This window comes from Aquila chrysaetos, chromosome 21, assembly GCF_900496995.4.
Source record: "Aquila chrysaetos chrysaetos chromosome 21, bAquChr1.4, whole genome shotgun sequence".
NCBI lineage: Eukaryota > Metazoa > Chordata > Aves > Accipitriformes > Accipitridae > Aquila > Aquila chrysaetos.
The window spans coordinates 12,003,027-12,016,347 of record NC_044024.1 but is presented as its reverse complement, the minus strand read 5'-3'; the positions used below and the strand labels follow the sequence as shown (position 1 = coordinate 12,016,347).

The following is a 13,321-nucleotide window of genomic DNA, read 5'->3' as shown; positions in this document are numbered from 1 at the left end:
GATGGGTGATGCATGGGGTATGAGAACTGCCCCAAGGAGATAAAGCGCTTGTGCTCTGGAAATCTTCAGATCAGAAGGGCTGGACACTTTACCAAAGTTCCTTCCCTAAACTGAAAAAAAACCCCAAACTTTCTAATTACTGAACCTATTTGTAGGCAGGTTGTGACTGACTGACTAGAAGTAACCATTGTGCTATTAGAGCATGTATGGCTGCCTTTTAACACGTGCATGTAGTAGAATGCACTCTTCTTATCCAGGACACTCATGGATGTAGTACCAGGCAGCTGTGGGAAGCGTGTCCCTTCACTGCAGCATGGGCTGGGAGGAAACCAGCCCCGGAAGTGTGAATGGCAGAGAGCCAAGTTCCTCTAATGTCCGAGTCTGGGAGTGGTGCAGGGATGCTCATCCCTTAGCCCAGGCAAGTTCAGCTCCAGCAGCATCAGCCATGATGTGAAGTGCTTGTGCTATCTTGAGCTACCTGCTGTAGTGGAGATGATTCTCCAGCCTGTCCTGGAGAACTGCTGGAGTGAGTACGGAGCATGCAGGGTGCTCTGGAGATGAATTGTGTGGTGTCTTCTCAGGCTTTCTTCTCAGCTGCTGAAGAAATACTATTGAAAGCAAGTCGTTACTTCCCCAGGAGAAAATACCAAGTGAGTAATTTGCTGTGCTTTTGTAGTTGGAGAGCTGGAAGAGCAGGACCGAGCTACAGCAGCTTGCTGTGCCACAGACACTGCTGGAGCATGGCTGCAGGTGTGCAGATGCTGGTACTGGTGCCAGTAGCTGTCTAATGCCTGTCTGTCCGCTGCCCCCTGTAAAAGCAGGAGCGGAATGGAACACATCAATCAGAAGTCCTGTACGTTAGCCCAGCTCACCTGCCTGGGTAGCTGAAGCTAATATGCAGGGTGGGGATGCCTTAAGCCACTGTGAAAGCTGGGCTTACCCTTTGTGCCTTGCAGGCAGCAGGACTCGTCTGCTGCTTGGGGCAAGATGAGACACATCTCAAATTGCTCTCACCAGCAGCTCCTTTGTGCTGCTTTTCCCCGAGCCTTACTAGTGTACAGATGATTTGTCATCTCTTGGAGTGGGTGTTTCTGTGATCTAGAGAAAGCAGCAGCTTGCCTTGCTGCTGTTGGGTGGTGGACAAGTAGTAAGGGTTAATGGAAAGGCCTTCTTTAAACTGCAAGGGGCAGCAAAATCCACTGGAGGCATGAGCACTGGTGTAAGACACAACAGCCCGAGTGTGCTGGCTGCCTTCCTGGGGCTCTCTGCTCCTGCCCTGGTGGAAGGAAAGGGTCGTGGCAGGAGGCTGGGGTTCACAATGAGCAGGAAAATACAGTAAACTGTGGCCCTGCGGGGTAAGGGGACTGCGGGGTAAGGCTCACAGCTGGGCAGCGGTGGCTGAAGGGAGCTCAGGTCCCAGCTGGCTGTGGTGGTGCCCTGCCTGTCCCTGTGGGCAAGAAGGGCAGTAGGCAGGAGGCTGAAAAAAGCCTCTCTGATCAGATAGAGAAAACTTCCTGCTGTCTCCTTCCTGTACAAGAGAATGTAAAGCATTCCTGGAAATGGCCATCAGCGAGGCTGTATCTCAGCCCTGACAGCCTTGTTCTGTGGGAGATTTAAAATTCATCTAAAATGGCTGGCAGTTGTTCTTTCCCGTTTCAGGCCAGGGCTGTTTCCGCTTTCCCCCTATCTGTTGATGTCTTGGTTCTTTTGTTACAAATTATTGAAAGCAGAAATACCAAAACGCTGGAGAAAGAAGCGGGTTGTGTGGTTACGGGAGGCTTTGCAAATTTGTCAGGGGAAAAAGCTCTTGCTGGGATATAAGCTCCTTTCTTGCTCTTTGTGCCAGATGGATTTTGAAAGCTCCCCAGCAGCAGCCCCACACCTTGCCTGCTGGAAATGCAGAGCGCTGGCTTTAAAGCTGCACCAGCTGTGGTTTGTAGGAGCTTGGCGGTGCCTGCGTGGCTGTGGCTGGCTCGGGGAAGCTGGAGCTCCCCTTCCCCTGCCCGCGTGTCTGCCGTGGCGGCTTTGTGCCCAGACAAAGACCCCGGGTTTGCAAAGTGCTGCAGCATCGAGGAGATGCAACATGTCGCACAGGGGCTGCGCCTTGGCTGGGGTGGGTGCAGTTGATGCTGGTGAGGGGCTGTGCACGGGGAGGATGGGGACCAGGTCCTTTCGCAGTCGCTGCCTGATGGGGACAGAAGCTACAGCGGAGAGAAGCGTGTGGAGAACAGGCAGGGAAAGAGGGGGAAGCTGGGGGGAAGGCAGACACAGCTGGAGAGTAAACACGCAGTAAAACACTTGTCTGACTATTTGCATAAAGGCAAAAAGGATTTCCTGCTTTCATTTTGAAACTGGGTGGGTTTTCTGTTTCCTTTTGGCTGTGCAGGAAAAATGAGCCCTTTCTCAGCTCAGGGTGGGCTTTGTGATGCAGGCTCTGCAGGGTGGGTTTGAAGGATGCTTGTGAAGGCAGCCCTGCTTGGGCTTGCTGCTCCTGGCTATGTGACACCCTCCAAACCTGGCCCTGCGGGCAGGAGGGGAGCAGCCACAACACCGAATCAAAGCTGCTCCCGGAGCAGCCTGGCCTGGGGCTTTGCCTGCAGCCTCTTCCTCTTCCCCCACCCCGCTGGGGGACAGGGACTGGAGGCTGTTTGCCATCCAGACTTCTCTCAGAGTAGCAACCAGCCTTAGATCTCAGCCTTTGCCTTTTCTGCGTACACCAACCATTGGCATTTCTTTAATTTGGAGCATGCTTGCTGGCTGGAGGGGCAAGGTGCCTGTGTTCTCAGGGCTTGCTGCAAAGGGCCACCTCCGGCCAAGACCTGCTGTCGCTGGAGAGCACCAAGCCTCCCTCCCAAGATGGCAGCCTTCTAGCTAAAAAACACAAAGCAAGTGTTTCTTTATGCTTGCTGGGGATTTTCTCTGCAAAATCTCCGATAAGCCTAGAGAGAAACCCAGAGGCTGGCAGGCTGGGAGGAGGCGGAGGTGGTTGTGAGAGTTGCTGCAGCACAGCTGCTACCCCTGGTGCTCTATGTCGGGTTCCCGCTCACCGTGAACACCGGGATCTCTGCAGAAGGCTTTTGGCAAGCCTGCCGTGGGGGTCAGGATGCTTTTGTCTTTTTCTCCTCATTCCCTTCAGCACCTACAGGACCCTACTGGAAGGCCTTCCAGGCATCCTGGCCCTTCAACTGCTCCCCATCCTGGTGGCCCGTGCGCAGGTGCCCCCCGGACCGCCACTATCCTTCCTGCTCCCCGCTCCAGCCAGCAACAGATAGGCTGCCTGCACTTATGCTCAGCTTTTTCCCCCGCCGAGGTGTTTTTTCCACACACACCCCAGCGCATCCGGCCCGCGCTGGCTTCCCCCCGGGCTTCCAGCACCCTATTGCCTTGCTACGGCCCAGCGAGAGCCTCTGCCCGCGAGCGCGGTCTGCTCCTTGCCCGCCCGCGGTGCTGCTGCTCCAGTGACCGCATCTCCCCGGGAAGCGCCGTGGCTGGAGCCGGCGCGGCCGCGGGTCGAGCGAGACGGTGAGGCATCTCCCACAGCTGCGAAAACACGGTGCTATTTTTATCCCCGGGGCTCGCTTGCTTAAACAAGTTCTGCTTCAGCAGGGTGGGGGGTGGCCAGCGGCGGGTGCGTCCCCGGCCACGCGCGCAGGGCGCAGCTGCCCCCGCGGCTGCGGGGCATCTGCTTCAGGGGAGAGGGTTCGGGGCCGGGACGGTGGCCCTGGGGACTCCCGGTCCCGCGGGGTGGCACCCAGGTGCGGGGAGCGGGGGTGGCGGCAGGGCTGGGTGGGATCCAGCTGGCGGCGCGTGCACGTGCGCGCACACGCCGCGGGCGGCGTGCCGAGCCCGTGCTGAGCCTGCAGGCACGGGGCGCGCACCCGTGAGCGCGCGGGGCTGCCCCGGGCGGGGGCGCAGGGCGGGCGGCAGCTCCGGCCGCGTCCGCGACCGCCGAGGGCGGGTGACGCGCTCCCCCGCCGCGGCTCCCACAGGGGCGCGGCTCCCACAGGGGCGCGGCTCCCACAGGGGCGCGGCCCCCAGCGCGCTCCGCCCCGCTCCCCGCTCCCTCCCCCCCGCCGCGGGGCGCCTCGGGAGCGGCAGTTCTCCCGGCGGGGGCGGCGCGGCGGCGGCGGCCGGCGGGCGGACTACGCTTCCCGGCAGGCTCAGCGGGCGGCGGGCGGCCAATGGGCGCGCGGGCTGGGCGGCGGCCGGCCTATATAAGGCGCCGCCCCACGCCGCGCGCGCCAGCCTCACCTGGAAGCGGAGCGGGGTGGGACGGGACGGGCGGCGCAGCGCGGCACGGCACCGGTACGGCGGCGGCTCTCTCGCCGAGGAGCTGCCTGCGCCGGGGGCTGCGCGCGAGGGGGGGGCGTCCCCGGGCGGGGGCTGCGGGCACGCGGCGAGGGGGGGTCCCGGGCGGGCCGGGCTGCGTGCCGCGGGGAGCGCGGCGGGCGAGGGCGGGCGGGGAGGTCTCCCCCAGCGGACGCGAGCGCGGGGGGCGGAGGTTGGGGGCCGCCCCAGGTGGCCGCCCAGCCGGTCCGGGGCTGCCCGGAGCCGGGGAGCGGCGCGGTGCCCGGGGCGGCGGCGGCGGCGGCGCGCCCCGCCCTGCGCTATTGTCCGCGGCGGGGGCCGGGCGGGGGGGCCGGGGCGGGCCGGGCCGCCTTTGTTCTTGCCGCTCCCCATCTCCGGGAACCTCGGCTGACCGCGGGGCGGGGGGCGGTCTCGCAGGCAAAATGTGCGACAAGCCAGACCTCTCGGAGGTGGAGAAATTCGACAAGAAGAAGCTGAAGAAAACCAACACGGAGGAGAAGAACACGCTGCCCTCCAAGGAGAGTGAGTGCAGCGGCGGGGGTGGGGGGGGCTGGCTGGGACCAGGGTGGAGCCCCAGCGTTGGGCTGCGCGGGACGCACGCGTTGGCCACGGCCGGTGGAGGGGTGCCCTCGGGTGCTGGTCTCACCACCGCGGTGTCCGATGGAGAGAGGCTTTGGGGCAGTTAGGCTCTGACCCAGAGAAGACCACTGAGTGCGAGGTGAGGGGTCAGGGTATGGCCCTCTGCATCCTGCTCGGAGGGCTGTTGGTCCAAGCTGCTGCCTCGGGGCATGATTTCCCTGAGGAGAGCTGAAGGCAGGTGCCCAACTTGCTGTCACCCCTGTGCGTGTCTCATCACCCTCTGACTTGAAGTGCTTGCCTACCTCACTTGGGGTCAGACTGTAAAACTGGGTGCCAGGGCCCGAGTGATTGCTCCGCAACCTTCTCCAGTGGGTGTTTCCACAAAAAAGCGCCAGAGACTAATGGACCTCTCTTCTCTTTCAGCTATTGAGCAGGAGAAGGAATGTGTGAAGTCCTCCTAGAGTGAGATGGCCTGCAGGAAGAGTGACCACTTGATTTTTTTGCTTTGAATTAAATCATGTGTTTTTTTTTTTTTTAAATTTACATCATGTACATGTATAGGAAACAGCTGCATCACCTAACCCACTGTCCCACCTTGCTGGCAGCTTTGGCGGGTGGGGGGAAAAAAGTGTGGCCCTCTCAGTCCATCAATAGCCTGACCTAGCCCCATCTCTGCTGCTCAGCCAACTCCTGTTGACAGCTCTGATGTTGCTCTAATGCAGTGGGGAGGTGAGCAAGGGCTATGGAGGCTCCTGGGGACAGACCGCTTCTGCCTGGGGGAGTGGGGATCCTTTCTGGCCTGGCCTGTGGCCTGGGTCTGTCTCGCATATTATTCACTGACAGTGTTCTGTAGCCTCACTCACAGTTTTTTGTCTTCCTTGGGGGAAAAATGAGAAGTTTATTATAAAATAAAAAATGTAATGACCTACCTATGGCTTGTGGCTTCTTCCCTGGCAAAGGTTCAGGCTGCAGCTTGGCTTGCCCAGGGGGTGGGAAGGTCTCTGCCTGGTGGAGCCAGTGCTGGTGGTTTGGTGTTGCTCAGAGGGCTATATGGGATGGTTCCCTGCAGGGCAAGTCCAGCTTGGTGTTTGTGCAGGGCTCAGTTCCTGGTGGCCTGGGGGAGACCAGAGCTGGGAGTGTTGCTGCTGTGGTGCTGGGGGCTCAGCTGGCTGAGGCCACTGTGTTCCACCAGCAGTCCCACCACCATAGCAGTTTCTTGGTGCATCTTCAAGTAGAGGCTAACCTGAGCCTTCCTGCCCACCTGAAGGCTGAGCCTCCTGCTTCAGAGAGGTTAGTGTCCCCTGCCTGAAACATCACTTGTGGAGCTGGGCTGGCTCTTCACCTGCATGGCTGGAGGTGCCTGTGCTGGCAATGTGGATGCTGGCCTGGGTCCCACTGGTGCTGTGGTCAGGCTGGCTCTGTCCACCTGGTTCTTAAGAGCGGAGCTCTCCCCTTGCCTGGCACAGCCCTTCTCTTCACCTTGAGCCAAGCTCCACCCCTGCCCTTGGTTGAAGGAGGTTTTTGCAGCCTTGTAAGGATGGATTAATGCGGTAGACCCCTTGGGTACCCTCTAGGCTGGTCCTACCCCTGCCTTGCAGGAGTGGAGATCTGTGTGTCTTGCCATCAGCCTCCAGCACAGTGTGGGCAAGAGGAAGCTGGGGTCTGATAGTGCTTCCAGGTCTATGCTGAGGCTTCCTGGATGCTGCTAGGATTTCCTCACCTCCACCTGGCCTGCAGGGTCACTGAATAGGCTGCTTATGGAGGAGGTGGAGGCAGACTTGCCACCTAACAGTTTTGGCCAGTGTCCCTAGTGAGCCTGGTCAGCTGGAGACAAACATGGGGCTGTTGCGCCTGTCTGGACATGGTGCCTATCTGCATAGTACCTCCACGCAGCCTGCAAATAACACTGCTTGTGTGGCTGCAACTGCCTTTGCCCCTTAAAAAGCAGAATCAAAAGCAGAATCAAAAGAGCTGAAGGTAAGAGGTTGGTGTTTGTGTGCTGTCAGAGCAGCGTGTGGGGTTTTCCGTGGGGTGAGGGTGGTGGGGAGAAATGCTGAGGCCCAGCTAGGGCTGCTGCTTGCACCAGGCTGAGCACTGGGAAGCTCAGCACATGCCAGCATGGCTGTGGCCCCTCAGCACCCTGATGTCCCCAGGACAGCACCGTATCCTGAACATGGGAATCCTTTTCCCAGTGCCAACTGCCAGGGTGGGCTGCCGTGGTGCCAGGGTGGCAGCAGCTGCTCATTGCCCTGGCAGGGCTTATCCCTTCTTGGGGGTGGTTTCTCTCACTGGGCAGAGGCAGGCTCAGCCCTGTGCTGGGGAGGGGGCAGGGGGCCTCTTCGGACCCTTCTGTGAAAGCGGAAGGTAGAAAAGGTCACGTCAGCAAGAGCTGGGCTCGGGAGCAGCAGGCAGGGCTTGCAGACCACTAAAGGTTAAGCACCTTCTCGCTGCTTCAGCATTTCTCCCTCCTGCAGAGAGGCTTTGCAATCCCTTGGCCACTTCATGTACCCAGGCTGGGAGTCGGGTCAAACCCAGACGTAAAGCCAGCCTGAGCCCTTTCCCCGTCCCTGAAAGCCAGAGCATGAGCTGAACCAAATGAAGCTTTTGGAATGGAAACACAAAGTGGCAGAGCTGATCCCCTCTCTTCAGCCAGGCTTTTAGGGATGGAGAGGTCTTGGTGGCTGCCCATAGCACCCTGGCTGCACCCAGTGCCACTCCCTCCTGTGTGCTTTTAGTCGTGCTTCAATGGGCCATTCTGCAGGCATGGAAAAACCCCCAGTCGACTTATCTCGCCCTGAGTCACTCAGACCTCTGCAAGGTCACGGCAGGAGTGCCCCGTCCCTGGCACTGCCGTGCTCACAAAAACCTCCCCTTTGCCCTGTGTTGCACAGGTGGGCAGTAGAGACTTTGCCCAGCGGTGCCGGGCATCCCAGGTGCCTGCCAACTGCGCAGCCCCTTCCTATGGAGCTGACTGGTTCACCAGCCAGGGTGAGGGCTGCGGCTCCCCAGCGGTTGCCACAAATGGCAGGGTTGCTGGTGCCAGGAGCCAGCAATGCTCCAGCGTTCACCTCAAGCCTGTGGAACCAGCCCATGGGACCAGCTTGCTGCATGCTGGGGTGCTGCGGGGTGAGGACAGGGGTGTCGATGCACCTCGGTTTGGGTTACTTTTTCACTGTGGCCACCACAGGAACACAGCGATGCAGGTTTAGACATGGGGTTAAGTGCTGGCACGGCCAAGTCTGTGCCCCGATGAAACCACTACAGGGGCTGGCAGCCCCAGCCTGGCACTGGGGACATCAGTTGGAGCTGGGGGCAGCTCCCCAGCCCCAGCAAACCCATCTCAGTGGGTCATATGGCTGATGCAATTGTGCCCACCCAAAATGAGGGCAGCCCAGGCACTTCTCCCACCTACATCGCTGCCAGAATGGTGCACAGCAAAGTACCAGACACCTTGCCCAAACCCCGTATCCTCAGGTCTGAGGATAAAGAGAAAGCCGTTTTGCAACGCAGTGCCCAAAATGTCCCTGGTGCCAGCAGAGGATTAGCCAGTAAGGGGAGAAGTATTACAGAAAAGCCTTTTATATCAACACTTCCCCTCCATCCCTGCCCCAGACTTTCCCTTTTTCACCCTGGCACACATGGGCACACAGTTGCCAGTGGTGTGGGAGGCCAGGATGCCTGCCAGGCTGATGTTCCCTAGAAACCTGGTGGCTTCGGCAGCACGGGCTGCCCCAGCACCCATCCACGCATGGAGGATGCCATCCCAGGAGCTGGGCCTTCCTGGCAGGGCTCGATGCCACCTTTCCTCGTCAGGCACCAGCTAAGTTATATGTGCCAGCTCCTCCTGGCAATATCCATGCCTCTCCCTGGCCAGGGCCTATCCCCCCGCTCCTGGGACGGTTTCCTCCCATCACTCGATCGGATGGTGAGCTGTGGCCAACACTGCAGAGGAGGGAGGAGGAGGCTGAGTCACTGGCAGGAGGAATTTGGGCAAATACCTGGTGATCAGCAGCACCAGGGAATTCAGATCGGGGCTTGCAACTGGGAAGGGCATCTGCCCCCGCCGCTGCTTCATCCCCTCTGACTCAGCCGGGAGAGGATTTGACCCCACATACGCTTGTGTGGAGGATCATAATCCCCTTTCTTGCAGGATGTTCCTGAGTCAGCCTGTGCATGGCCCTGCACTGGGCACCCCGGTGTCCCCCTCCTCCAAGCCGTGCACCCAGCCTGCCAGGCTGTGGCACCCTCCACGCATCCCGCAGTGCCATGCTGGTTTGCAGCACGGATTGCCCAGCACAAGGGAAGCTTTTGCATGCCGGCAGCCGGGGTTTTCCCTTGGCTGCTCTCCATCTGGCAGCCCCCAGGAGCTGCGGCAGAAAGTGGTGAGTGACCACCACTCACCAGAGGTGGCAGTGACCGGGGCCTGGGGCAGCTCCCGGGTTTGGATGGCACGAAATCGCCGGCCCCAGCCCACACCGCGGATGGTCCAAGTAAACACTCCGTTGGAAAGTGTAGGTTTATCACCAGAGCAAACAGGATATGGCAAAGCCAGGTTGTGCAGTCAGGCAGATGCTGCAGCTCCCTCGTGTGGGTCCTCCCCCACCCACCACTCCCCACATCCCCGAGGAAAATGTGTCACCACCTCTGCATCACTCAGGTCAGTCTCTCCCTGCCAGGTCTCCCCTGCCTGGGTGGACACACTGCCAAGTGCAGAGCTCAAACCCCACAGTGATCGTGGTGGAAAGGGGAGGTGAGGGGGCAGCAAGCACGAGCTGCCAGGGAAAAACCCCTGCTGGGAGTTTTTGGGGAGGATATGTGTTTGGCTGTAAAAGCGGAAAGCAGAAAAGAGTGAGAAGTAATGGGGAAATGAAAATATTGTGCGAGCTGGTGACCATGGTCCTTTGGGAACGGAGCTGATGGGAAGCCACCAGGGGGTGGGAGAATGTGTATGATGTGGCACTGTAGGTCAGACCATACCGTGGGGATACTCAGTGACACAAGGGGAGGGTTAACAAACAAGCTGTCCCCATCCTGCGGCAGGGAGCAGCGCTGTGCTGGAGAGCCCTGTGGCCATGGGGCAGGAAAGCCACCATCCCTGACCAGTGGATGCAAAGGCACCAGCAAAGCGAACCAGACGCCTACAGACACCTGCACTGGTACACCCTCCTGTGGGCTGTGTGGTGGCTGGCAAAGCCAGGCTGCCACACTTGGCACACCCCGACACCTTCTCCAGCAGCAGAGAAGTTGCTGCTGCTGTTGAAATAATGCCCGGGAGGCCAGGTTTACCAGCATGAGGTTACTTATCCCCTGACAGCAAGGGCTCAGCCTGAGTAATGATGAACCAGGAGCACTCAGAGCTTCCTGCCCTCTCCTCCAGAGCCCCGGTGAGAACTGAGCTCCTGCCAGCACCAAGGGCTAAATAAAGCTGGGGAGTTACACACTGAGCCACTCTGCAACCCGCCTTGCTGCCCACATTTGCTCGGGTTGCTGCCGGTGTGGGACGCAGCTTTGCTGCATGCCTTTGCCAAGCAGCATGCATGTTGCTGGCGCCTGGGGGTGCCGAGCCCTTCGATGCCTCACGGCCTGCTCCTGAAAGTGGCCAGTATTAATCGCTCATTTCTGGCCCCCCAGTTGCATTCTGCAGATTCCCACTGGCCCATGGGGCAGTACTGGGAGCTGCAGGAGCACATGCTCCCGTGGGGGATGCAGCTCCGGTGTCGTGTGGCAGTGCCCGCACTTGTGCTTGAGCCGGGGCAGCTGATGGAGGAGAGGAGCGCTTTATTTTAGGAAGCAGCTGGCTCACACAGGAGACATTGTTTATCGTCTTTCTTCCCCCTGGTGCTTTATTACAAAGGATTATGGCATGAAAAGCCATTTTGTTCCCCTGCTCCCACTGCATAGCCCCCACTCTGTGATTTATTCTTCTCCGCAGGCAGCAGCTGGGCTATGGCACCCTGGGGAGCTGGAGGGTGACAAGGTGGGGGCTCAAACCCATGGCAGTGATGGCAGCAGGGATGCATCCAGCACCCATGCCGCGGCAGGGTGGGGTGGGGTTTGCCAGGAGTGCCCAAGACTGCTATCGACTGCGTGAGCGCCTGCATGATGTGAGGAAACCTTGAGGCATGGAAAAACAAAATCAAAGCCTTTCCATGGTGGGTGTCACCCGTGAGGTGATGTTGCCTTGCTTTGTCCGGACAAGGCAGAGGTCAGTGTTCTCTCCCCAGGGACACTGCTGTCCCCAAGCCCTGGTGTTCCACTGCCAGTGCTGGCAGCACCATGTGGTGTCACAGCTCCAAACATGCCTGGATGAGCCTGTGGGGGAATGTCCCGCTGCCCACGGGGAACTGGGGCTGGGCTGGGTGGGAAGAGCACGGTGCAGGGTACGATCTGGGCACAGAGGCTGTGGTGCAGGATCTGAGCTGGGACTCAGCATGGGAATATGGCCCTTGGCTGCTTCTCCCAAAATCATCCGTGGGCAGGGCAGAGGCACCTCTGAAGCAGCAGCAGGAGTGGCTTCTCTCCATCCCTCTGCCCAGGCACTTTCCTTGCCAAGAGGCAGCTGGGATGCTATGTGCCCCTCTGTCCCCCTCCTCTGATCCTGCTGCCATGAAGCCCACTCTGCCACCGTGCACCTTTGCTGTGAGTTCCTGAGCAGAGCCTGCTGCAGCAGGGCCAAGCTCCCCCCTGCAAGGCCATGAGCTGGTGCCTGCCAGCCGCCTCCACGGCTTTCCAGGAACCAGCACAGGAGCGATGGGCAGCAGATAAGCGTGTAGCAACAGACGCCTCATGCTGTCTCCCAAAGCCCCAACCTGCCCACGCACCTCCATCAGGGTAAAATTATGGCTGGTGCTTCCTCCTATGGTGCTACCTGCTCCACCATCCTGTCACCCAGCACGTCCCTGATAACAAGGGGCTCCAGGTATGAGCTGGGTATGGCTGAGGAGGAGAGGGCAAAGGCTGTGGCGGTGGCACGCAGCTCAGCCGCTACCAGCCCTGGGGCTGTGGTGAAGCGGGGACAAGCCCCTGCTTGCAGTGTTGTGTCTCCAAGAGGCGACTCAGCAGCCCAGGCACATTCCTCTCCCCGCTGCCTCTCCCACGCCACTCCCAGCTCAGCAGGGAGGGACCCCACAGTGTGCGTAGCTTTCACAGGGAAGGTTCCGACAGCACCTCTGGCATCCCAGTGCCATGGTGGGGAGGAGGCAGCTCCCATCCCTGCTGCCATGGTCCCAATTCCCCTGCAGTGTTGGCAGCCACTCCATCTCCAGCCGGTCACCAGCTATGTGGTCTTGCCGCAGTGGGTGACGCTGTTTGGGGACACTGCTACACCCCTGAGCTACTGCTGCCTGTGTAGTGGCTGGCAAGTGTCAAGTTTGCAAGGCCTCAGCCCAGCTCACGAAAACCACATAGGGCACTTCTTCGGGGCAGCTTGAGCTGTGTGGGGTAGAGGGAGATGCATGTGGGGGGGGGGCTTCCTGAGCTTTGCTCTGGCTATGCTCATCCTTGGAGGGGAGAGGAAATGGGTGCCAGGGTGCCTGGCAGCCACTGCTCAGAGCTGTGAAACGGGGAAATGCGGGTGGCCGAGGCTAGGGGTGGCAGGGCTGTTCAGGAGGGACATGTTCTGGGGAGTGTTTCAGAGCAGATGCCGTGGGCTGGAGCTGCCGCTGGGTACAGTCCTTGGAGAAGCAGCTGCAGACCCGTGAACCGGGGCTGGAACAAAGGAAGAGGCCCAAGCCCCAGCTGCAGCGTGGGACGTGTGATGAGTTAATCGGGGCACAAGCTGGCAGCGCTTTGCATGGCCACAGGCTGGCAGCAGGGACGAGGCTGTATCAGGGCTCCTTACCTTGGCACCAGCTTCCCCATGTTTGCTGTAACACCCAGAACCGGGAGCGAGAGCCAGGTGGAGGGTATGTGTGTCGCAGCCTCTCCAGGTAGGGATGCAGCCAAGCCCAGGGGAGTAAAATCTCACGCTCCAGGAGCCTGGTGTCCTGCAGAGCCCCTGCCCCACTGCCCTGGTTCTGCCCCCACTGCCCTGGCGCTCCTTGCCCAGCACGTGCTTCCAGGACAACATCCCCATCTCCAGACAAACCCCCCTGCAGCAACCAGTGACCGTGCCCAGGGCCCGCAGGCAAGGTCCTGTCCCACCTGCAGTGCCAGGGCCATGCCGGCTCTCAGCAGGCTTCCCACAAGCGTGAGGTCATGCCCAGATAAGCCTGTTCCTCTGCCCTTGAGCCCAGGGCTCAGGTTCTCAGGCACCGTGGGAAGCACCAGCCCTCCAAGCAGCTCCCCCTGGCTCCCTCCCGCTCCTCTCTTCTGGGGGCTCAGCGGGGAGCCCTGCTTCTGCTATTCACCTCCTATTTAATTCTCCCCTTGTCCCTTCCAGACCTCCTCAGGAGAGGATCCAGGCCCCCCTCCCCACTGCATGGCCAAGCAAGCC

General features: G+C 60.1%; 1 protein-coding gene across 2 annotated transcripts; it reads left to right on the top strand.

The window, feature by feature from the left end:
- Positions 1–4,156: 4,156 nt before the first annotated feature.
- TMSB15B (thymosin beta 15B) lies at positions 4,157–5,815 on the top strand. Of its 2 annotated transcripts, none has more exons than XM_029996564.2 (3): positions 4,157–4,305; positions 4,726–4,830; positions 5,311–5,815. In XM_029996564.2, exons 1-3 carry the CDS (start codon positions 4,182–4,184, stop codon positions 5,346–5,348), a joined length of 267 nt encoding a protein of 88 aa, XP_029852424.1. In that variant the 5' UTR covers positions 4,157–4,181; the 3' UTR covers positions 5,349–5,815. The 2 variants fall into 2 exon arrangements, with proteins under 2 accessions (XP_029852424.1, XP_029852425.1); XM_029996565.1 differs by having other exon boundaries at positions 4,210–4,316.
- The last annotated feature ends 7,506 nt before the right edge of the window (positions 5,816–13,321 follow it).

Excerpts from the sequence above, each read along its gene's own strand:
- TMSB15B (XM_029996564.2), top strand. The coding sequence starts at position 4,182 with ATGGGCGCGCGGGCTGGGCGGCGGCCGGCCTATATAAGGCGCCGCCCC. Across the intron at positions 4,306-4,725 it reads CGCAGCGCGGCACGGCACCG|GCAAAATGTGCGACAAGCCA; the intron begins GTACGGCGGCGG and ends GCGGTCTCGCAG. Across the intron at positions 4,831-5,310 it reads CACGCTGCCCTCCAAGGAGA|CTATTGAGCAGGAGAAGGAA; the intron begins GTGAGTGCAGCG and ends CTTCTCTTTCAG.